The sequence below is a fragment of the Diospyros lotus genome, chromosome 2 (genome assembly GCF_014633365.1).
Source record: "Diospyros lotus cultivar Yz01 chromosome 2, ASM1463336v1, whole genome shotgun sequence".
NCBI lineage: Eukaryota > Viridiplantae > Streptophyta > Magnoliopsida > Ericales > Ebenaceae > Diospyros > Diospyros lotus.
This window is the reverse complement of record NC_068339.1, coordinates 46,566,357-46,590,818: the sequence shown is the minus strand read 5'-3', so window position 1 is coordinate 46,590,818 and position 24,462 is coordinate 46,566,357. Positions and strand designations below refer to the sequence as shown.

At 34.7% G+C, this 24,462-nt stretch overlaps 2 protein-coding genes across 3 annotated transcripts; both read left to right on the top strand.

Annotated features, from left to right (window-relative positions):
• Positions 1–994: 994 nt before the first annotated feature.
• On the top strand, positions 995–6,612 carry LOC127795836 (uncharacterized). Of its 2 annotated transcripts, XM_052327755.1 has the most exons (6): positions 995–1,148; positions 1,224–1,659; positions 4,239–4,391; positions 4,467–4,608; positions 5,711–5,952; positions 6,129–6,612. In XM_052327755.1, exons 2-6 carry the CDS (start codon positions 1,300–1,302, stop codon positions 6,333–6,335), a joined length of 1,104 nt encoding a protein of 367 aa, XP_052183715.1. In that variant the 5' UTR covers positions 995–1,148; positions 1,224–1,299; the 3' UTR covers positions 6,336–6,612. The 2 variants fall into 2 exon arrangements, with proteins under 2 accessions (XP_052183715.1, XP_052183714.1); XM_052327754.1 differs by having other exon boundaries at positions 1,000–1,659.
• A 14,729-nt stretch (positions 6,613–21,341) lies between these two features.
• Positions 21,342–22,088, top strand: LOC127795531 (FCS-Like Zinc finger 17-like). Its single transcript, XM_052327280.1, has 2 exons — positions 21,342–21,681; positions 21,789–22,088. The coding sequence occupies exons 1-2, from the start codon at positions 21,416–21,418 to the stop codon at positions 22,015–22,017; spliced, it is 495 nt and encodes a 164-aa protein (XP_052183240.1). The 5' UTR covers positions 21,342–21,415; the 3' UTR covers positions 22,018–22,088.
• Positions 22,089–24,462: the final 2,374 nt, after the last annotated feature.

Genomic DNA, 24,462 nt, shown 5'->3' with positions numbered 1-24,462 from the left:
ATCATTCATATCGTTCGATGCGGGATGTTACACCCACATCTACACAAGTGAAAGAAATAAAAATTAAAATCCTATGTTATATAGATATATATATGTTAAATATATATATATATACACACAGATGGAATGAGGGCAAGGGATAAAGCGAAGGAACCGGCACTGGGCTGGAGGTGGCGACTGATCTCCACCACTACCATTGTTCATAGCGCTGCATGCATAAAAAAAACCTACCCTAAAATGCCGCCCTCTTCACTATTCAAATTATTGATTTGGAAGTTTGTGGTGCAAGGTAATTATGTAAGGATCGGGGACCATGAACAGTTTCGTTAGATCTCAATGACATAGTCCTCGATAAGTGATTTCTCGGTCGAGTTCGATAGGACTATAATTGCAGTTGATAGCGGCGAAGTGGCGGTGTTGTTGTGCTCAACCCCAGACGTGAACGCCAAAGTCAACATGTTCATAGCCAAGTTCAAGGCTAAGCTTAAGTTTTAGAAAATCAATTGTATCAAGCAAAAACATGGGTTGGGCCTATCAAATCTTGCAATCACCTCATATTTTGTAGCCTTTGTCGTCACAACCAAGAAGTAGAGATCAACTGTTGCCTCTAATCTCATGTCGTCATCATCGCCATCGCATCGATCTCCTCATTTGTCATCGTCATTCTATCTTCTGCTCACCTTCCTTATGTGTATATATACACATATATATATCTATATAACATAATATTTTTTTAAATTTTTTTTCTATGTGTGTCAAAAAAAAAAATTCATTCAAAATATTTTAAAATGTTAGGTGATGTGCCACGTCAGCAAACACACATGACTATCGAATTGGATTCATATTATGATTAAAATTGCAACTAATCAATCAAATTAAACATTCATTGACAAAATCAAAAAGTTTAAATAAAATCATAAAAATTAAAAAAAGTTGGATTTTTTCGTACTATTAATCCTGTATAAAAACAATATTGGGTATTTAGTTCTTACACGCAATTCGACTAAATTGGTTTGTGAGGCAAAGATGGAAGGCAAATTACGTAGCTGAATTAACTGGGGTTTGTTTGCATTTCGGCAGTCACCGGAATCTGCGAGACCTCGCCGGAGATTTCGCTTTCGGCCGTTTCGTCCTCGAATCGTATACCGGTACTTTATTATTGCGTTTACCCACCACCTATTCGAATAAATGTGGTACCGATCGGCTTCGTTCATTATCGACAGACAACAACAGCTACAAGACGACGCCGTAGCCAGGCCTGAGAGTCGTCTTCTCTCCCCGACCACTCCTCTCTCTTCCATGGCCGACACCCTCCAAAACCCTAATCTCAACGTCAACGACAGTAAGATGTCCGCCTACTACCAGACCAGGGCGGCGCACCACGGCGTCGTCACCAGCGACTGGCTCGCCCAGGCCCAGGCCGCCGTCGGCCTCGACTCCGACCCCAACGACCTCCCGCCGGAGGAGTCCTCCGCCAAGTCTACTGATTCCGGCAAGGCGTTTAGCGTGATTGATGAGTTCAATAGTTGGCGGAAGCAGCCCGATCTGGCGGAGGCCGTGGCCGCGATTAGGGCTTTGGCGTCCGTCATCCGCTCCAGCAACGCCACCACCATGATGGAGCTCGAGATTGAGCTGAAGAAAGCCTCCGATTCTCTCAAAGTATGCTCGTTTTTCTTCACCTCTCTCAATTTTCCGGTATGCATTATTATTATTTTTTATTTTCAATTTTTACCCGCAACTGCTTTCATCCATTTCAGCAAGGAGGTAGTTGGCCTAATTCCTAAATCTTGGCTTGTACGTTTTGATTTGTATCATGAAGTCTGTCCCTTGCCTATTGAACAGAAACTACTTTCTTGCTAGTTTCTGGTTGGGGATTTGTTGTTCAACGGGGAAGAGTATTTCCAGTGAAACTAGCTTTTGTACTGATTGTATTAGATACATTTCTGGTCGCCAAGAATGGCGATGGCCATGTAATCACTAGAATGGTGAATTTGCCTCAAGTTACTTGACTCGCTTATTTAAAAAGAAACATGATTGGTTGATAGACGTGGCCATCTTCAGTTGTAGGCAGATGTGTTTGGATGTTGTGTGGAACATCAACGCCATGGGCATATGGAATGCTGTTTGAGATCAAATAGAGACAAGAGAATGTGATAAGGAAGGATATGAAGAGTCTCCATAGGGCACAAGGAGGCAATGACACAATAAGAAGGATTAATTTGAGAAGAGGAGGGGCAAAGAGAATTTGACTTCAATTAGTCAGGAAAACAAAATGGTTTGTCACTTAAGACTAGCAATATCATTGTAGATAGACTCAAATGCAGAAAAGAACCACATGACCCACTGCAATTAGGACCATTCTTATTTAAAGTCAATGCTGAACTTCTAAAGATACTGAAATGTAGTATTAGTGCACTAGTAGACTGCAAAATGGGAGTACTAACGTAACCTTCATTGATATCCAACAACGTGGTGTCTTGCTAACATCCCTTTTATGGCCGATGAAAGGGATGAAACTTGATTATGTTTTGGCAGAATTTATGGAGTTTTTTTTTTTTGAAAATTTGAGCCTATTTACGAAATCTTACAAACTAAAGTTCAACCCAACTTATTCCCAAAATAAAACTCTCCCTGTCACATCAAAGCCACCTCATTGTCCAAGACAACTAAGAAAAATAAACAAAAACCAATAATGTGGTTTTTGCATTTTGGGCAGAAACTGCAACTGTGGCTTTTGCCTTTGTGCAAAAACCACAAATGCACATTTGTGGTCTTTGGGAAAAACAAAAACCATAATTGTAAATAGCAAAAAGAAAACCAGAATTGTGGTTTTGGCCCAAAGGCAAACATCACATTTGCAGTTTTTGCCTCAGAAACCACAATTGTAGTCTCTAACAAAAAACACAAGTGTGGCAACATTTGTGGTTTCTGCTTAAAATGCAAAAACTGCATTACTGGTTTTTGTTTCTTAGAAACCACCTTTACGAGATATTTTTCTGTAGTGTTTGATGGCTTTTATGTGACAAGGGGAGTTTTATTTTTGGAATACTCTTGATTGGAGTTTTAGTTTGTAATTTTTTTTTATATATAAATAAACTTAAATTTTGAAAAAGAACTCCAGGTTTTGAGTGTGAATAAGCTTCAAAGATTATTGATGCAGATGGATGTGGGTATACCCCCTTATTTCTTCCAATCTTCCAAGAAACGTGATGAAAATGATAAATTTGTTGAATTACAATCCAAAGGTAATGCTGGTTATATATTGTGAAAGTGGCCAGTTTGCCTTGCCCTTAACCGTTCTCACACAAGGCATAAATAAAAAAATTCAGTAGACATGGATTGATTCTGAAAATCACCACTCAAGTTATATTCTGAATAAGAAAACTAAAGAGTGACATAATTAAATGCCTGGCATTAATCTTTTATGAGCTTCACAAGCACTAGTTTCCTAAAGCTACTATTCACTTAGCAAAGAAGTTTGTTGAGGTAACTGATATAAGCACAGTTCAGTCTCTCAAAAACAAATGCAAAGAAAGGATTTGTTGTAGAAATGGAAAATTGCCAGAAGAATTTTTTTTGTTTTTAAACTTTCTGGCTAGGCGTTTGACTTTCTTATTCTCTTAATCTTGTAGTCCAGCCTATCAGAAGTCATTTTTGTAACAAACAACACACGTGCTTTATGACTAAAATGTGTTGCAATGTTTTATGTGGGATGATGGGAAAAAAGAAGGGAAACAATGATTGCTTAAGCCTCGAGTGCCTCCGACAAAGGCATATCCAAACCTGTGCATGAGTTTCTTTAACAAAGAAAGTTAGATACCAAAGCTTGCAAGAGATGTAACTTTGAAGGCTAAGCAGTCCTACTGGTTTGCTTAATTCACTGGTTCATTAACTTGGACTTTCAATAAGAACAAAATCTAATCATCAGTCTTTTCTAGATTATGTTCTTTTTTGTTTCTGTACTATTGGCATGGCATGAGAGATTTGAATATTTTACTACTGCTGCAACTTTTATTTAGTAAGATAGGGAAAAAGTAGACCAGTGCATTCCCATTTTGATGTGAATCTGATATTGTTTGACAAGTATTGCCTTGTTAATAGCACTTGCCATTATAATGGCATTGCCACTTCAGACATAATACATCAAAGAAATAGTGATTAAAATCAACTCACTATGTCAATGAATTTGAAATTGAATAAACAAGCTAATTTATACAAGCATCCATGTATATGTTCAGTCGTGGGATACAACCTCTATCTCTTTGACGGCTGGCTGTGATCTTTTCATGCGATATGTAACAAGAACATCAGCTTTGGAGTATGAAGACTTCAATTCTGCCAAATCTCGCCTCATTGAACGTGCAGAGAAGTTTGGGGAGATATCTTGTAAGGTAAGCAGGCTAAATGTGGGCTCACCATGCCGACTTCAAAATATTTATATTGCTAATACAAGTTATGAATTGTAGGCCCGGAAAATCATTGCAATGCTTAGCCAAGACTTTATTTTCGATGGCTGTACCATTTTGGTGCATGGTTTTTCCCGTGTAGTGTTGGAAGTTCTAAAGACTGCAGCACAAAATAGGAAACTCTTTCGAGTTCTGTGTACAGGTTTGTCTCTGAACTGGCCTCTAGGCTGTACTTCGCTCCAAGGTCTATTTTACTGAAATGGCATGATTACAATTATCTGCAATATTTCTTGTTACTTGTACCAGAGGTGAAAGCTAAAATTACTGCATGTATATATCTACATTATTAGCAAAACTAAAGAGGTCAATTTGTTGAAACCTCAAAATGAATTCTCTCACTTTTTGAAGGTACCAAAAGTATCCATTACAAGTTGTCCAATTTCTTGAATGTAATTAGGGAAAAGAAAAGGGTATATGGGTCATTTTAAAACCCTGCAAATGTCTAGATTAGTTAATGAACAACCCCACTTCTCCGTTATTTGGTGTCTTGCATCCCTATTGGTTTTTCTGTTAAGCCTAATAATCAGCTATTATCAACAACAACATCACAAAAAACCTTAATCCTCCTGGGGGTGAGCTACATGATTTCAAGCTCTCCACTAATTTCTATTTATTTTATGGACATATTTTCTGTAAAGCCCTTCCCCACATAGTGGGATAAAGGCTGGATATGTTGTTGTTGTTGTATTTTCTGTAAAGCCCTTGTAACTCATATGATAGCTAAGAGCCTAAATAATTAGCCGTTATCTGATTCTTACAAAGATCTAAACCCTTCATATTGAGTAAAAGAATTGGTTATTATTTCTTACTATTGACACATTAGCCACAAAGAAGCAAAATTTCACTTTTTGACGAACAAAGAATTTGCATTACAATTTTTATTGGTTTAAGACCTTGAATCTGAAGAAGACCTGCCAGCATGTATATTCTTTCTCCTCCCTTGTTTTCTTGTAGATTTTACTTTTATAATTTATACTCATTCCATTCTTGTCATAATTTATATGTTAAACTATTTGCTTTTAGTACATTTATAAGTGTAGTTAGAAAAGATATCACATGGATTGTTTCCAGGCTTTGCTGGTATATACATGTATGAATACATCATGTCCTTATCCAGCTTACCTTTTTAATATCATCATTGATTGAATTGAATGCGAAAATCATATGCTATGCACGAAATTGCATTTTATATTTTTCTTATTCCATTGATTACTTACCCTGTGATTGTATTCAAAAAAATGCAGAGGGAAGGCCAGACAGAACAGGGTTGAGGCTGTCAAATGAGCTTGCTATGCTTGATGTACCTGTGAAGCTCTTAATAGACTCTGCTGCGGCATACATTATGGATGAAGTTGACATGGTATTTGTGGGGGCAGATGGTGTAGTTGAAAGTGGCGGTATAATTAACATGATGGGAACTTACCAAATTGCATTGGTGGCCAGCAGCATGAACAAGCCAGTTTATGTGGCGGCTGAAAGCTACAAGGTATGCAGAAGGAATCTCCTTTTCTTGTAATGTTTTATAAGAAATTATCATGCACAATTCAAAATACTGTGACCAAAAAGTTTTGCATTCAACATACTGTGTTGAGAAACAAAACCCCAAAATAGGGTTCTAGTTTGTAATCTTACCCAATTACTCATGAGGCACGTCATTTGCAGTTTGCTCGTCTCTATCCACTTGACCAAAAAGATATGGCACCCGCATTGCGACCAATTGATTTTGGGGTACCCATCCCTTCCAAGGTTGAGGTCGAAACGTCTGCTCGGGACTACACACCTCCTCAATATCTTACCCTACTCTTTACAGATCTAGGTGTCCTCACACCTTCTGTAGTGAGCGATGAGCTTATCCAGCTTTACTTGTAGGTGTAGCTCTAACCCATTCTGAATTCCTAAGTAGAGAATATAGCAACAGGACTGGGTCTGCTTGCTCCCTTGCAGAAAAGACAGCTCTCTCCTCTCCTCTCCTCTCCTCCCCCATATGACTGAATTACATCGACCTAATTTTGCAATTCTTGTACTGTAAATCAAGAACGTTCTCTTTTTGCCTTTGATGGTGTGGCATATGTTGATTTGCTTACTGAATTGGAATATTATGATGGTTCTGCCTCATGGCAAGCTACATAGATTCATATGCTTTTTGAACGTTTCAATTCTTAAATCAGAAAAATCAACAGGAAAGATACTACTAGAAATAGGACACTCGTGCGGATGAATCTGATTCAAGTTTGACTTGACTTTGTTGATTATTTTGTTTGCTATATATGGCGTTTCCCTTTGATATTTTATACTTGGGAGAGCCAATAGTAACCTATGATTATGAAATAGCTTATATTGTGAGTTTTCTTGTGGGAAAAAGCCTGTCCTCTCTTTAGGATGACTTAAATTCATCATGTCAAAAAGAATACTAGACGACGTAGGGTTTGACGTTGTGCACTTGCAGTAGAGTTAGGGTTTGAGAGAGGTAGTTTTTGCTAATTAATTAATCTTATCAAGCTAGATGTTTCATGATTTTTCTTCACACACACATATATATATATATATTAAACGAATCTAAATACATGATAACAAACTTGACAGGCAGACCGACTTTTAGAAGAATTTAGTAATATCATCTAAGAGGAACTTAAGAAACATTTGGAAACTGAGTTAAATGATGAAAGATTATTTCATTAAACGAGAACAATCACAACAATGATCTCCTCCAATGAGAATGATTACAAGAACAATCAAAACAACGAACAAAATTAAGGAAAAATAATAATACAATAGTAATGATCAAATTGCAATACATGTGAATGGTTCCTCGATTTTTTTGTGAGATATTTCTCTTAAGAGTTGCGCAACATCAATCTTGTTGAAGTGAGTTTCCGGGATCCAATACCCAGATTTTGGATCTCTCATCCAAGACACGTCCTTGATCTCTTTTGAAGATTCTTTTTCAAAGTCACTACCCGGTGTTGAAGTAAAACATGTCTTCTCTTGGAATAGTGCAACATTAACTTTACAGAAGTGATTCTTTGGGATCCAACACCCAGTTATTGGGTGCCTCGACCAAGAAACGTCATTGATCTCTTCTGAAGATTCTTTCCCCATACAACTACTCGATGTGAAACTTGTCATCTCCTTTAGTTGTGCAACATCAACCCCATTGATGCCAGTTTCTCTCATCCAGTAGTCAGTTTTTAAATCCTTCATCCAAAACACATTCTTGATCTCTTTTGAAGATTCTTTCTTAACATCATTGCCTAACATTGAGGTCCAATTCGTCGTTGCCGCCTTCTTTGTCGCTTCCGACAAAACACTGTATGCACGCCGACTGCATCAAGAAAACACCATAAAGATTTTGAACTAGAGAAAATAAAAGACTGACAAAAAAAAAAAAAAAAAAGACAAATAAAACCTACAACTTCTAATGTGAGAATGACAAGGAAGATGCTAACCCAGAATGGAGAAAGCTGGTCTTAATGGAAGCCGTTGCCATGGACGCTGAGTGAAATTCAAGACCGAGCTAGAGAGCGAGAGCAAGATGAAATGGTAACAGGTAACCTTTGAATGGAAATATAAACCTTTTTATAAACCCTTATTAAACTAGACAACTTAAGGATCGAGTTGTTGATTCTTTATCCTAAAAGGATTTGATTTTTTTAGAAATTTAATTATTTATATGTTTTTCTCATTTTATATATATATATATATGATTTTCTCTTTATCCTTATATATATATCAAAGAGATATATCATCATTTTTTTTTAAATTAAGATATATCTTATCATTCATTTTTTTTTTCAAATTAAAGTTGATCGTACATGATAAATATAACCAAAATAAATAAATAAATATATTCATTTTGATGAAGATAATGAATTCCTTGTTCATTATGTTGCACAGAAACACCTCATAGGAACCGTTTTCTCGTTTTCGAAATGCTTTCTATTCTTGTTTCGAACTCTATTTATGCCTATTTTTTTAAAAAAATGTTCATTTCCACGTTTCTGTCTTTTATTGGAAACGTTTTCCGTTTCTGTTTTTGTGCAATATAGTTTGTTCATAAGGAAATAAGGATTAAATTTCTCATTTTTTTTTTTATTAAGAGTTGATTGCTCATGATAAACATAATCAAATAAAAAAAGATGATACAATCAAATTGATAAATTTTGATCTTGTGCATTTCGCAAATGAGAATAACACAAGAACAAGTGTCAGTATTAGAAACGAAAACTAAAAAATATTAATGATGATCAAAGGAGATTATATGTCTCGATTAATGCTTCTTATGTTTTTTAGGCAAAATTTTTTTGCGAAGCTCTACAACATGGATGTCATTAAAATGATTTTCCGGAATCCAGTACTTGGCTTTTGAATCCCTCATCCAAAATACATTCTTCTTCTCTTTTAAAACTTCTTTATCTAGTGTTGTTGAAGTTAAACCCATTGTTGTCACCTTTTTTCTTGTCACTCGAGGAACATAAGCACGTCGATTATAATACAAAAGCATTGTTAAAAAGTCTAAAACAACAAAAAAAAAAACAAATTCTAATATGAGAAAAAATAAAAAGAGATTCAAACCTAACAAGAAGAATCTCCATATATAGAAGCCGTTGCCTTGAACATTTTGCAGAACAAACTGAGCAAGAGAGCCAGAACGAGAGAGAGAGAGAGAGAGAGAGAGTTGGTCGTGGAGGACAATTGGCATAGGGATAAGGCCCTTTTATAGGGCATTCAGGGTGGTGTATTATTAGGCTTATGGGATCAGGAAACTTGAGGAGTAAGGATTCCTTCTCCTGCAAGGATTCGGCTTTGAGATATATTATTATGTTTTGTTAATCTGATTTTAATCTTTCATCCTTCTTTATTGGCACACGTGGCAATATCTTATTTGGCACTTCTGTTATTGCAGAATCAAATTATCAATACTAATATTCTATTAGAGATCAAACCCATATTAATTAATCTAACTACTTGATAATATTGCAAATTAAAGAATTTGGGTTCTTATTCTCAGCAACACAACACAACACAGTTGCATGGAATATAATTCTAATCCTTTAATACTTTTGGCTTAATTTGGACGCAATGAAAAAAACATTATTTTATTATATTCTTCCATTTACTATCCAACATTATTCATATATAAAGATTACATCATTCATCAAGCCCAAAGTCATATCCAGTTTTTGGATCCCTCATCCCGAAACACATCTTCTTGGTCTATCTTGAAAATTCTTTCCCATCGCCACTATCCAATGTTGAAGTCGCACTCATTGCTACCACCTTCTTTGTTACTTCTGATGTAACACTATATGCACATCGACTGCATAAAAAAATATATATATATATAAAAATCTCAAACAAGAGAAAGAAAAAAAAAAACCAACAGATTTTAATACAAGAATGACAAGGAAGATGGTAACTTAGAAAGGAAAAAGATCTTAATGGGAGCCATTGCCATGGACATTCAATTAACTCAAGATCCAGCAAGATAACAAGACACTAGCTAAGAACAGGTTGTAATGAATAATAGCCCTTTGAATGAAGATATGAGTTTTTTTTTATAGGGGTCTCATCAAAATAAAAAATTTAAAGATCAATAGTTGTCCATTTGTTATTTAGGGGATTTGAAAGCTTTAGTAAGTGTAATCAATCCAAGATATAACAAATCCAACCATGATAACTTAAACAATTTTGGTTCTCATTCTTATCAACGTACACAGTTGCATGGAATATATATAACTTCAATCCCTTAATACGTTTTGAGTACTTAATAATTTGAGCCAAAAAAAGAAACCAACTTTTATTTATTCTTTCCTTTACTATTTAATATATATATATATATATATATATAGATTACATCATCAAGCTTAAGTCATATATATGGTGGATTCCATTTGCAATATACATACTTTATCATATGCACGCTGACTGCACCAAGAAAGCACCAAAAAGTTTTTGGACTAGAGAAAAGAAAAGACCCACAAAAGAAGATCGAAAAGAACACATTCTAATGCAATAATAATAAGGAATATGCTATCCCTGTATGGAGAAAGGTCTTAATGGGTAGCCTTTGAATGGAGATATATAACCTTTTTATAAACCTTATCGAACTAGATAACTTAATAAGGATCAATGTTGTTGATTTTTTTATCCTAAAAAGATTTGAATTTTTGGATATTTAATTATTTATATATATATATATTTATGTCATGATTTTTGTATTTCAATTTGGATATAATATCTTATCATTCCAGAGAGATATATCATCATTTTTTTTAAAAAATAAAGATATATCTTATCATTCTTTTTTTTTTTTTTCAAATTAGATTGATAGGACTTATAAAAATAACCTAAATAAAAAAATAAACATATTCGAAGATAATGAATTTCTAGTTTATAAAGAAATAAAGATTAAACGAAATTAAACTTCTCATTTTTTTATTGAAAGTTGATCGTTCATGATAAACATAACCAAATAAAAAAAGTGATACAACCAAATTGATAAACTTTGATTTTATATATCTAGGCAAACAAGAATCAACACAAGAGCAAGGACTAGCTTTAAAAATAAAAACTAAAAAATATTAGTGATGATCAAAAGAGAATATATATCTCGACTAATGCTCTTCAGGTTTCTTAGGCAAAAATTTCTTGCGAAGCTCTGCGACATCAACGTCGTTAAAATGAGTCTCTGGAATCCAGTATCCAGTTTTCGGATCTCTCATCCAAAACACATCCTTCTTCTCCTCTGAAACTTCTTTATTTAATGTTGTCGAAGTTGAATCCATTGTTGTCGTCTTGTTTCTTGTTGCTTGAGCACTATATGCACGTCGACTATAATACAAAAATATCGTTAAAAAGTCTAAATTACAAAAAAACAAACTATAATATGAGAAAAGATAAAAAGAGATTCAAACCTGAGAAGAAGAGCCTTAATAGAAGTCGTCGCCTTGAACATTTTGCAAATAAACTGAGCGAGAGAACCAGAACGAGAGAGAGAGAGAGAGAGAGTTGGTAGTGGAGGACAATTGGCACAGGGATAAGGCCCTTTTATAGGGCATTCAGGGTGGTGTATTATTAGGCTTATGGGATTAGGAAACTTGAGGATAAAGGATTCCTTCTCCTACAAGGATTCGGCTTTGAGATATATTATTATGTTTTGGCAATTCGTTATTGCAGAATCACAACACAACACAGTTGCAGGGAATATAATTCTAATCCTTTTATACTTTTGATTTAATTTGGACACAGTAAAGAAAAACATTCTTTTATTCTTCCATTTACTATCCAACATTATGCATATATTATAAAGATTACATCATCAAGCTATCATCATTCATCAAGCTTAAAGTCATATAGTGGATTCCATTCGCCATTTGCAATGTGGAATCAAATTCAGATTTTTTGGACGGTAGCATCTGCAATATCTAACCCCTCATATTAGCACAAATGATTATTCGAAAGGGATTTAGGTGTTGGATATGCTAAGATTACGTGCTCGATCGAATCTTGATTAGTGTGACTATATATCATCAGTTGTTGCTAACCTAGATCAAAGCACAGGTTTTAACCTGGACTTATCTAGCTTGACACGCTTACTTACGTGAGTCTGGTCTGCTGTTTATAAGGAGAATGTGAGAATTCTCACTAAAGACGCTGTATACTGGAGTTTTCTCGATTTTTATATCATAAAAAAAAATCTATAATATCCAAAAAAATAAAATAAAATTGGCCTATGAACAAGAGATATAAATTAAGAAAACATAGAAAAATTCGAGAAAAAAAATATCAATTAATCTTATCATACTACATATATCATGATTTTTCCTCTTTTATATATGGAACGAAACTTTTAATCCACAAGCCAACTCTTAGAAGAAATTAAGAAACAATATTAAAAAAGGGTTAAATGATACAAGATTAATGATTTCGTTAATATTAATAATGGTAATGAAGCATATATAGAATCAAAGGCATGGATCCCATCTTGTGAGAAGAACCGAAACAAAAAAGTTTGGAAAAAGAAAATACAATAGCAATGATGATCAAATTGCAATAGACATAGCTACTGATCAATTCCTTGGTTTCCTCGCGAGAAATTTCTCTCGGAGTTGTGGTGTAACATCAATCTTTTTGAAGTGAATTTCTGGGATCCAGTCCATGATACATCATTGATATTTTTCAAAGATTCTTTTTCAATTCCACTATTGAATATGTATTCTCTCAACCTAATTGAAGTGAGTTTTTGGGATCCAACACTCTTTTAAGACATGTCATTGATCTCTTCTGAAGATTCTTTACCAAAACCAATACTTGACATTGAAATCAAATATGTCTTCTCAGTGAGTTAAGCAACAACATTTTTGTTGAAGCAAAGATTCTTATCCAATATCTAATTTTTAAATCTTTCATCTGAAATATATTCTTGATATCGTTCGAAAATTCTTTCTCAACGACACTATCTAGTGTCAAAATCGAACTTGCTCATTGCATTTATTTTTTTTTCTATTTCTAAATGCAACATTATACGCACGCTGATTGTATAAAAAAACATTACAAAAACCCCAAACAAGAGGGAAAAAAAAGGCTAAGAAAAAGCCCCCCCCCCCAAAAAAAAAAAACAGATTTTAGTACGAAAATGACAAGGAAGGTGATAACGTAGAGAGTAAAAAGATTTTAATGGAAGCTACTGCCATGGACTTTCAACAAACTCCAGATCAAATAAGAGAGCCAGAACAAGATGAAGTTGTAGCATTCCGAAATTTGGGGACTATAATAATTATTAAATTCTGGTATTTGAGATATGTATTAAATATTTGAGGATTTAAGATAATCAAATAATAGTAAAAATAATACTAATAATAATAGAAATCATAATAACGGTAAAAATAATGCTAATAAAAGAGATAATAAGATAATAATAATAATAGTTACAATAATAACAATAATAGGGATAATGCTAATAATAATAACAAATGTGTAAATTAAATTAACTTAACTTAAATTAATGAACTAGTATATAAAAATATATATATACCTACATATATAAGTATATAGGTGATCGGCCCCCAAGCATGCTACAAGGGGCCATTTTCTCTTAAAATAGAGAGAGAGAGAGGAGAGGAAGGAGAGCTCGTAAGAGAGCAGGGAGCCGAGAAATTGAGAAAGGGAGAGGGCTCGGCCAAGTGATAGAGGGAGGGAGAGAGAGAGAGAGAAAGAGAGCTGGTGGACGGAGGCAGCCGGGTGCAACGCAGGGAGGCAGTGGCAGTGTGCTGGTGCGATCGAGGGAGGCCATGGCTGACGCAGAAGCTGGGTGGAGCAGCGGCAGACGGCGATAGCGCAGCCGTGGGTGGCGGAGCAGGAGGCGACGACGGTTGGTGGAGCTGGGCAGCGACGGGTGGTTGCTAGTGCGCAGGGAAGAAGATGCGGGAAGAAGAAGACGAAGAGAATGAAAGAAAAGAAAGAAAAAGAAAATAAAAGAAAAGGAAAAAGAAAAAATATATGAAAAATAAAGGGGTTTTGGGATTATTTCGGTGTGGAAAGTGATCACGCATGTGGGTAAAAAATTAGTAGAAGCGTTACATGTTTAAATTATAAATTTTATGCGGTTAGATTTAATTAATTTAGGCCATAGTTCTATTAAACGCAGCTAAATATTTTACTTCGCAACGAGAGCACAAAAAAAGCAGGAATCAGTCGATTATAGGCAAGCTCCTAACCTTTCCCTTATGTTCTTTATTTTCTGTAAGAGTTTTCGTGGTTTCTTGTATTCTATTCCCTCCTTCACCGTGACTCGATTCCACGCATTAATAATGATAATCTGCGTGGCAACCATTCCATGATTGGAATGTTAATAATGGGTCTATTGGTGATTAAATAAATTAAGTAAATGATATTTTGGTGTCGTTCATTCTGTCCATCATGGGGCTTCGTATCGCTTCGCTTCCCTTGAGAATGATGCCAAACCTGTTGGGGCTAGATTCTTAGAAAGTTGATTATGGTCAAGATTATGGGGTTATGTTAATAGATTGTTATGAATGTGGAGATGGTCTTTTGGGTATAGGAAGAGATGAGAATGTGAGTGACATAATGGTGTCTATGTTGTCATGAATAAAGGGCGCAAAATGATAAGTATAAAGTATAAAAGTTTAGTGTGGTCTATATGGGTGTCTAAGGGTATGGGGTATAGAGCCACTGACTGTCGATCGTGGGTCATGACAGTTGATGGTTGGATGTATGGTGCCAGTCATCGGCTATTACGATAAACGTTAGACGGGTCAGAAGAGCTAATACTGCCAAATTCCCACATTGGTTTGTACATATCATGATGTGCGTGTTGCATAGGGCTTGGGTTGCATTCACTGCTGGGACATACTTTGTGTGTGATGGGATGTGTGGGCATTTGCATGACCCGGTTGGTCTAAGAGCTAACTTGGGTTCTTTAGGTGAGCCGGTGCATTTAGAGCATATTGCATGTGTGAATTCCTATGTGGGTGTAGCATAGCCTGATGCTTGGTTTGTGGAGGTCTTGTCATCACGTTTATGCTACAAAAGCTATTGCATTTCCTATTTGTTGCACTGCATGGTAAGAATGTACGGTTTTAAGTGATGAGTATGGGTGACGGCATGGCCCACAGTAAGACCTTGAGAGTGAGACCTACGGTGGCGTGGCCCACGGTAAGACCTTGAGAGTGAGACCCACGGCAACACTAAGACCCTGGGGTGAGACCCACGACAACAGATTATGTTAATAGTGACAGGAATGGACGTGTTAGGGAAAATGTATGATAGCCTATAAAAGGTTGATATCAGGTTTGTATGTGGGACTTGGGTGCCAATGTGTGTTTGATGTAGGCCCCAATGACCGTCTATGTGAAGTTTATTATATGTAGTGCATCTAGAAATAAGACAGGTAGTGGGCATGGCATGACATAACGTTGCATTGGCATTAATTATATGGGGTGTTATGGTAAGAGTCATGTTTATATCCTACAGCCTTTCTTTTTAGAGCTTGCTAAATCTTGTGACTCACGTTTGCTTTCCATCATTCTAGGTAAGAGTATCTTAAGATCGCAGGTGCGTACGGCGGAGTTGGGTCTAGATAGTCGAGTCATGATAGCAAGTGCGGAGCTCTCCCGAAACTAGATCTTGTGTGTCATGTGTCTGGGTCAGAGTAATGCTATTATGTTTTTGAATTAAGTGTATGTTATGTAAGCCCAGGCGGGCCCAAGTAATGAATGGTTATGTAAAAATGATTATGAAATGTTAAGTGATAAAAAGATTATGATTTTAGTAAGAATTGTAGTTGTGTTATTGTTCGGTATCATTTAAGTAATGACCCTCTCATGAATCCTTTTAGTGCACAGGAGCTCCGAGAAACGGGCCGTTACAGAAATTGTAATAGGTAGCATTTGAATGGAGATATGTCCTATTTCTAGGCCTTATCAAATACGATAAGTTTGACATCTATAAATTTCTTTGAGAATTTTACGAAAAGAATGAACATTATCTGTAATACCCCGAGAGCCCAGAGAAGTTAGTATATATCGAGGATAGTGTAAGGAAGGAAACAACACCAGTTGGATACCTTTTGGGCTGAATGTTGGCAAAGAACTCCAAGTTAAATGTGCTTGACCTGGGGTAATCCAGGGATGGGTGATCCCCTCTGGGAAGTTCGTGTAGGCCTATCAGGGTAAGTTGTTCACGTCCTTCCTATCGCTCGATGCGGGATGTTACAAATGGTATCAGAGCCGACCCCCGAGCCTCTGAACGCGGTGGTGGGGCAAACCTCAGCGAGGAGGCTGAGTCCCGAGGGGGGTGTGTAGGCCCCTATGAGGGGTGCATGTAGGCACCTTAGGCGAATCCCACACCGGCCATGCATCGGGGGGAAATCTGGGACTAGTTGTAAGGTCGCATGACGAGGACGTCATGTGCTCAAGGGGGGGAGAATGTAATACCCCGAGAGACCAGAGAAGTTAGTATATATCGAGGATAGTGTAAGAAAAGAAACAACACCAGCTGGATACCTTTTGGGCTGAATGTTGGCAACGAACTCCCAAGTTAAGCGTGCTTGACCTGGGGTAATCTAGGGATGGGTGACCCCCTCTGGGAAGTTCGTGTAGGCCTATCAGGGTAAGTTGTTCCGGTCCTTCCTATCGCTCGATGCGGGATGTTACATTATCTAAAAAGATCTTAATTTTAATGGATCTCAAAATATCAAGATAAACATTATCTATTATAATCTTAATTTTAGTAGATATCAAAATATTAAAATAAAAAAAAATCATAATTTAAAGAGATTTAGAAAATTTCTATGTTCCTTTATAAAAAAATAGTCCCTCATTCTAAAAAAAAATAAATCTCTAATATTGACTTTAATATGGTGTTCAAATTTTTATTATTTGACTTAAGTATCTGAATGTTTGTATGAAATTTTTTCTACGCCTTTTGATTATTTTTTTTATGTAAATTTTAAGTGACTTGATGAATATATTTTTAATCAATAAATTTATTATTATATTCAAATAATGAAATAAAAAAAACACTAATGCTGTGGGTTAATTATGTGGCCTGGTCCACTCATCTCTTTAGGGAATAATAATCGAGAGGAAATAGGAAAAAAGTGAAAAGCAAGTGGGAAAGGGATAAGGCTTTTGTCCGTAACAGAACACGCGTTCCTTAAACCCATCAATATTGAATGATAAACGTGGTCTCTTTCGCTTAATAAAATTATTTTTTTCATAATTTTAATTATAAATAACTTTATACAAAGGACAAGTAGTAAAAAAAAAATTGTGAATTTATAAATTTATTTAAATTTTTTAATTTTAATTTACTTAATTGAGTATAATTTTATCTAACACTTAAAATCAATTTAAGAGATATGTGTCATTGTAGATGTGGCATATCATATGTCATAAAAAAAATACGAGTAGAACCCATATATATATATGTATGAAAAAATAAAAAATAAAATTATATATGTAAATCATATATATATATATATTTATGACAAGTAATTTGTCACATTAGCAATAACACACGTCTCTTAAATTAATTTTAAATATTAAATAAAATTATATTTAATTAAACTAATTAAGATACAATTATTAAAATTAAAATACTTTTATAAATTTATAAATTAAAATATGAGTGTCCCATATACATGTATAAAAAAATAAAAAGTAAAATTATACATGTGGATCTCACACATGTGTGAGTCCCATTTATATATTTTATGACAAGTAATTTGTTACGTCAACAATGATACACATATTTTAAATTAATTTTAAATATTAAATAAAATTATATTTATTAAACTAATTAAGATACAATTGTTAAAATTAAAACATTTAAATAAATTTATAAATTCGTATAAATATTTAGATTTTTTTACTATTTACCCTTATACAAATGAGACAAACAATTATATTAACAAATATGACTTCTTGTGACATTGCCTAAAATAAAGAATGAAATTAATAAAATTAATTTTTAAATTAGATATTAGTATTTTAGATTATTATTATTATTAAAGGCTATTGGTAGAGAATATTACGTACAAATAGACCCTTTCGAAGTGGCCAATTATGTCACCTCCCCCATGCGAACTATAGTGGCTGGGGTCCAAACTTGTGGGGTCCCAATATGTCACATCATCATGCCAACAAATAAACTTTAAAACCATATCAATTTTATGTGACAAAATTAAATTCTGGGACTCTATATATAATAATTTGCCTAATAAATTACTTGTTAGATTAGAATTATCTTTATAATTTTAATCTTCACAGACTAATTTAATCGATTGAAGTGCCAATTGATTATCGTTTCAATCTTATTCAAAAATAAAAAAAGAATGCAAATAAGTCAATGAAAATTGTCAATCTTTTATGAATCAATAAAATCAAATAAATCAATTTATTTTAATTTTTATCTAAAAATATTAATAGCTCAAAAATATAAATTTAATTATATTTCACATCTAACATATGTTTTGAGTATAATGATAAAAGTAATAATGTTCAAATTCATATTTTTATTTCTATATTTTTACTTTTTAATGTTGTTATTTGAATTTTTTATTATTTTAAGTACATTTTGACTTAATTTTTTAATCAGTTTAAGTAATATATTTAAATTTTTTTATTATTTTAATTATATTTTTAGATTTGTATTTTTAAGTTAATTTAATTTTTATATTTTTATATATATAAAAAAGTAAGGGATGGCTATTATTTTTGGATGACAGGGGATGGCTTCCATTATCGTCCAATTTTAATAAGGCTGAATAGGCTAATATATCCTAAATTTATGATTAATTTGCATTTTTATCCAGTTTTGACATTTACTTCAATTTAGTCATAAAATTTTTACTTTTGTTTTAATTTTATCCTCAATTTAACAAGCGTGTGTCCTACCTTACATGGCGACTGATGTGGTGTGCTGACGTGTCCAATAATGGACAAGTCAACAAAACGACACTGCTTTTGGGCCATATCATCGATTTGTTGATCTAGATTCGCTTATGAATTTAAAAATAAATTGGGTCAAATCAATCTAGATCTGACCAAGTGGGTCGACCCAACAACTTAATAGGTTGACCTACCATCTTTCCCAAAATCAGTTAGGGTTTGCTTCATCCATGCGCCGCCGCCACTATTTTCCTCGTTTATCGCCATCGGTTGCCTCCTTCTACCCATCTTTCATCTAATCGTTGCTGGCCACTCCATCTTTCTCACCAATATTATTGCTGGCGTTTAGAGTCACTAGCTTGCTCCCATTAACGGTGCCCACAGATGCTGTCGATCTGAACAAGAAGAATGAAGGGAGAAGACCAGAGGTCGAACTATTCAACCAGTTGGGAGGACAACGCTATGGTCAACAACGCGACGACCACGATCATGACCATTCCATCGTTCACGTGTTCTTCTTCCTATTCATAGCTAGCCCATAGCCACCGATTGTAACCGCTCTATCACTGTCGATCGAGTGGGCTTCCTTGATCTGCCTTAGCCGACCACGACTGTTCGTCTTCGGCGGATATCACCCACTGTCTACTTGCTCTGATCATCTTCTCCGATTGACGCTGTTTAGGAGTGTTCAAAAAACCCGTTGGACCGCGATTTCAGGCCGAACTGAATCGAACTAGTCGATTTTTTGAGTTGGTGGTTCGGTTCGGTTTGGAAAACTGCCAAATCGCGCGATTTGCGGTTTGGCAGACCGGCGGTTCGGTTCAAAATCGAACCGCCCGCATATATATAATATATAATTAAAAAAAATTAAAATATATAAAAAGGGCGCCAATGGCCTCAGATATTCCTTCCATTTCCCCCAAACCCTAACCCGCACCCACCCGCCGCAGTCTTTCTCTCCCCTTGGACCCTCGAATCGCCGATTGGAGCCAACCCATCAGCGACCCCCGGCCCCCCACGTCGCAAGCTCTGGTCGCAGCAGACGGCAAACGCACCTCTTGACATCGCCACCGTTGTCTCGCAGTGATGAGCATCCCGTTGTCTTATTCCCTTAGCGTTTTTGATCGCCAATACGCCGGTTGCTGGTACTTCTTGACACTGCCACGGTATTGCCTCGCAGTAATTCGAGCCTGTCGCCTTCTTCCCCCAGTGTTTCCGATCGATTCACTGGTTGCTGGTATACGACTTCACGACTCTCTCTCTCACAATTGTTTCTGACTTTCTCTTGTTTTATTATAAAGATTTTTAGTCACAAAATGCTTGTGACTTGTGAGGAAAAACTTTCAGTGAGTGTTGTATTTTTTCTTTCCCACCTGCCTTATTGCTTTTCCTGCTTCTTGAGCATTTATGATAATACACAATCGTGACTGCTTAAGTGTTTAAACTGGTATGATCTTCAAGTTGATGTTCAGGAATTGGCTTGATCCAAAAATTTAGTAGACTTAAATTTGTTGTATTGTGACTTTTAAACTAGTTGAATCTGTTGTTTTTGTTGCTATCATGACGTGCTTCAGTTGACCACAGTGTATGGATTTTAGGTCTATCAATCAGTATATTATAGTAAGTTTGCAGTAAAAATACAAATTTAGAATCGGTTCAAACTGAACCGAATCGGCTCGAACCGGACCAAATGTAGAAATTGCCAAACCGCGAAAACCAAACCGCATTTTGCGGTTCGGTTTGGTTCGATTTTTCGCACCAAATCAAATCGTTTGGTTTGATTTGGTAGAAAATCGAGCTTGCGGTTTGGCGCTTTTAAACCGGCTTAAAACCAGCCAAACCGAACCGCGAACACCCTTAACGCTGTTAACAACAAGCTGAAATTTGGGTTAACCCAACTTGGGTTTGTGTATTTGGTTATTAATTTTGGGTTTATGATTTTGGTTATTGATTTGTATATTTGATTATTAATTATGTATATGTATATTTAATTATTTTATGTATTTAATTATTAATTTATTATATTTAATTATTAATTATTGAGTTTATGCATTTGATTATTAATTTTAACAAAACGATGTCATTTTGCCTAGTGTATTGTGGCAAAAGTAAGGCAAAATATTGTATCTATTATTAGACACCTTAGCATGTCACATCAGCTACCACATGAGCAAGGGACACACTTATTTAGTCAAAAATAAAATTAAAATAAAGCTAAAAATTTGAAAAGGGTTAAATCAAAATAAAATTAAAAATTAACCTAAAGTCCATCTATATTTTTCTATTCGACCTTTTAATAATCATCCATCCATAAAACAGCACGAGAAAAGGGTGCGCTTTGTGATGAATGGGGCCCACATGCTAACTGTATACTTATTTTTATAATATTATTATATATTTTATAAATAATTTATAATTTATCGGGAGACAGTACAATTTAATGTCCATCTCTCCTCGTCCTCCATAAATAACCCACCCTTCATCATCTTCATCATCTCCTCTCTCTCTCTCTCTCTGCGCTTCTGCAACACTGGATGTATGATGCTCCCAATTCCCTGGAAGAAGCCCTTCAACACGGACGAAGTCCAGCAAAGCAAGAACAGACTCGACTCCTCTCCCTTGGACGTTGTCGGCTTGCGGATTCTGACACGGAAGCTCTCCCATGGCGGCGGATCCAACGTCGTCGTCAAGACCAATTTGAAGTCGCAGAAACCCTCCCTCTCCGACTACTATTCTTCCTTCCTCAGATCGTGCCATCTCTGCAACAAGACCTTGAGCCCTCACAAAGATGTCTACATGTACAGGTAGGTATTTAATAATCCAGAACCGAATCAACAAGTTAAACCCTAATAATAATTAATTATGATGATTAATTGCTGATCGTGATCCCGAAATTCGTTTGCTCTTGCAGAGGCGACCAAGGATTTTGCAGCGAGGAGTGCCGAAACAGGCAAATCTATATGGATGAAATGGAAGCCATAGAAGCATCCGCCAAGCGCAGGAGAAAGCTGTCGGCGATGTCGTCGTCTTCTTCTTCCAGGGGCCGCCGGTGCGAAACTCTTCCTCTCTTGGAACAGTTCCGGCGCCGGAGGCATAACCCATTAATCTCGTATCAAAAGAACCGACCCCAAGTCTTATAGCCTCAGCCAGTTGGTTTGCCTAAACTGGCCTTTCTTTCTTAATGAGTGAAATAAGAGTGATAATTTGAGAACCGTCTCATCTTTATCTTTTAAGTTTTTTTTTTTTTTTTTTTTAAAACATGAAAAACTCAAGAATCCCTTAGATTAACATTCGGATTGGACCTATTAAAATCTACAAGTTAGTGAACAGACAAATTATTGCGAATCAAAATTTAAAGAACTAATTAACTTTTCAGATATACGACCTTCATATCTCAATCTCTCAAATTATCTATGAATTTAAGATATTAATTAATTTGATCTATTATTATGTTATTAAAATAAATTAAATAGTATGATTCATTCACATCATGTTGGGTTCCACTTAGATATTTTGGTTTGGTGGCAATATATCTATGAGACAAAACATTGAGAGCAACCTCTCTATGGTCTACAATAGTAAAAGGGCTGGAGGTTTAGGTGATTGTGATGTTTCAGATATTTGGAAAATAGTTTGTTTTGTGTTAAAAAGATTAAATTTTGGATAAAGAACCCAAATTTTAATTAACTTGATTTTTAATAAATATTTAAAACATTAACCCTTTTGAGGTAACATAAACGTTAAAACACTTCCCAAGGTTATGGCGACAACTTTAGTACTTTGGTAGTTTAGTTTTAACTATATTAATTAATTAATAGTCCTAATTGGCCTTGTAATCAATTAGATATGGACTGACATGATTCTTAATCTAAAAGTAACACACACACCTTCCCTAATAATTTGATGCCAAAATACAAAGAGGGAAGCCAACTTTAGTACTAGAGAGTTTCTCTTATGAGACTTAGGTTTGAAAGCCTCTTTTGAAGCCTTCAAGATATTTTCTTGGAATTCATATTTTCATTGAAATCAAGATCGAGGTTGAGTAATCGAAAGGCCTAAATGAAATACTCATGAAAGACTTACAAAAGACTTTGCCAATGACTGTTAAAAGATTAAGACTACGTTCCTTTATTGTTTTTAAATTATTTTTAATTTTTAAATTTTAAAAATAATAAAAATAAAAACGTGTTCTCTTTACTGTTTTTAAAAATATATTTTTGAAAATAAAAAAAAATTATAAAGAAAACTCAAAACAACAAAAATTTATTTTGAGTGTTTTTATCCAAAACAAACTCTAAACTCAAAACACATTTATTTATTCATATTTTATTATTATAATACAAAAATTACAAAATTCATTAATTTTAATATATATTTTTAATCATATATTAACATTAAATATTTTTAATTTACTGAATAATCAAATTTATTGAGTAAAATATTATTAAAAAATTATTTTCAAAATTTCAAAAAGAATACGTTTTCTAATTTTTTGTTTTGTGAAATAATTTTTTAAAATGACAAAAAGAACGCGTTTTCAATTTTTTAAAAACAGACTACCAAAATAAAAAAATAAAAATAAATTTAAAATTAAAAATTGAAAAGTAAAAAAAACGCAATCTAAACTATCAAGTAATCACCAAGTAAGTGATTGGAAGAAAAATGGTCGAGTGACTTGTAGAAAACTAAGAAGAACAAGATCGAACAACCCTAGCCCAAGTGATTGAAACCAATTCCGAGTGACCTTATTTAGGAGCCTTTCTTGATATCTTCTAAAGACCTCATAAGAATTTATGGATTACTCGACAATTATTATTCGAAAGACTCTTGCGGGTCAATTCCGAGTGACCTTATTTAAGAGCCTTTATTGATACCTTCTAAAGACCTTATAAGAATTTATGGGTTACTCGGCAATTATTATTCGAAAGACTCTTGCGGGTCAATTATATCACTGATATATTTGTTTACAAATTCGAAAAAAAGCCCAAAATGCTCATTGAAGATTGCGACTATTCCTCTACTTGTCAGTATCTTTCTCCTTATAAATAAGAGATTATCTTTCTAGCAAAAAATACATATATGATACTTGTTTTTTACATTTTACGCTTCGAGTACAAGATTGACTTAAAAATATGTGAGTTTGCAGGTGAAGCTTACCCATTCCTCTAATTTTTTTCTTGTAGGTCACCTAAAAACCACACTTGAAATACTTTTTTACATAAAAAAAAAGTATTATTATATATTGACAATAGCATATGCAATTAAAAGATATTAAACAACAAATTACAATTAATATCCCTAAAAAACCATAGTATTTGTTAAGTCAAAAATCAAATTTGAACTTTAAGATTATTTATTAAAATGAATGTTACCAATTTACATAAAAATATTTTTGATCCAATTTATCTTCCATCGTGAAGTTCACCGAATAATAGCAGCAATGGTGATGGTGCGGGAATAGAAGAAGTTTAAACTATTTCACGATGGCCTCAGGAAGTCAAACTGTAATATCTGTAATCATGAGGGGTGCTTATGAAATAATTAAAATTCCTCGTGGGGAGGAAATGCCCGGCGTCGAATTTGTG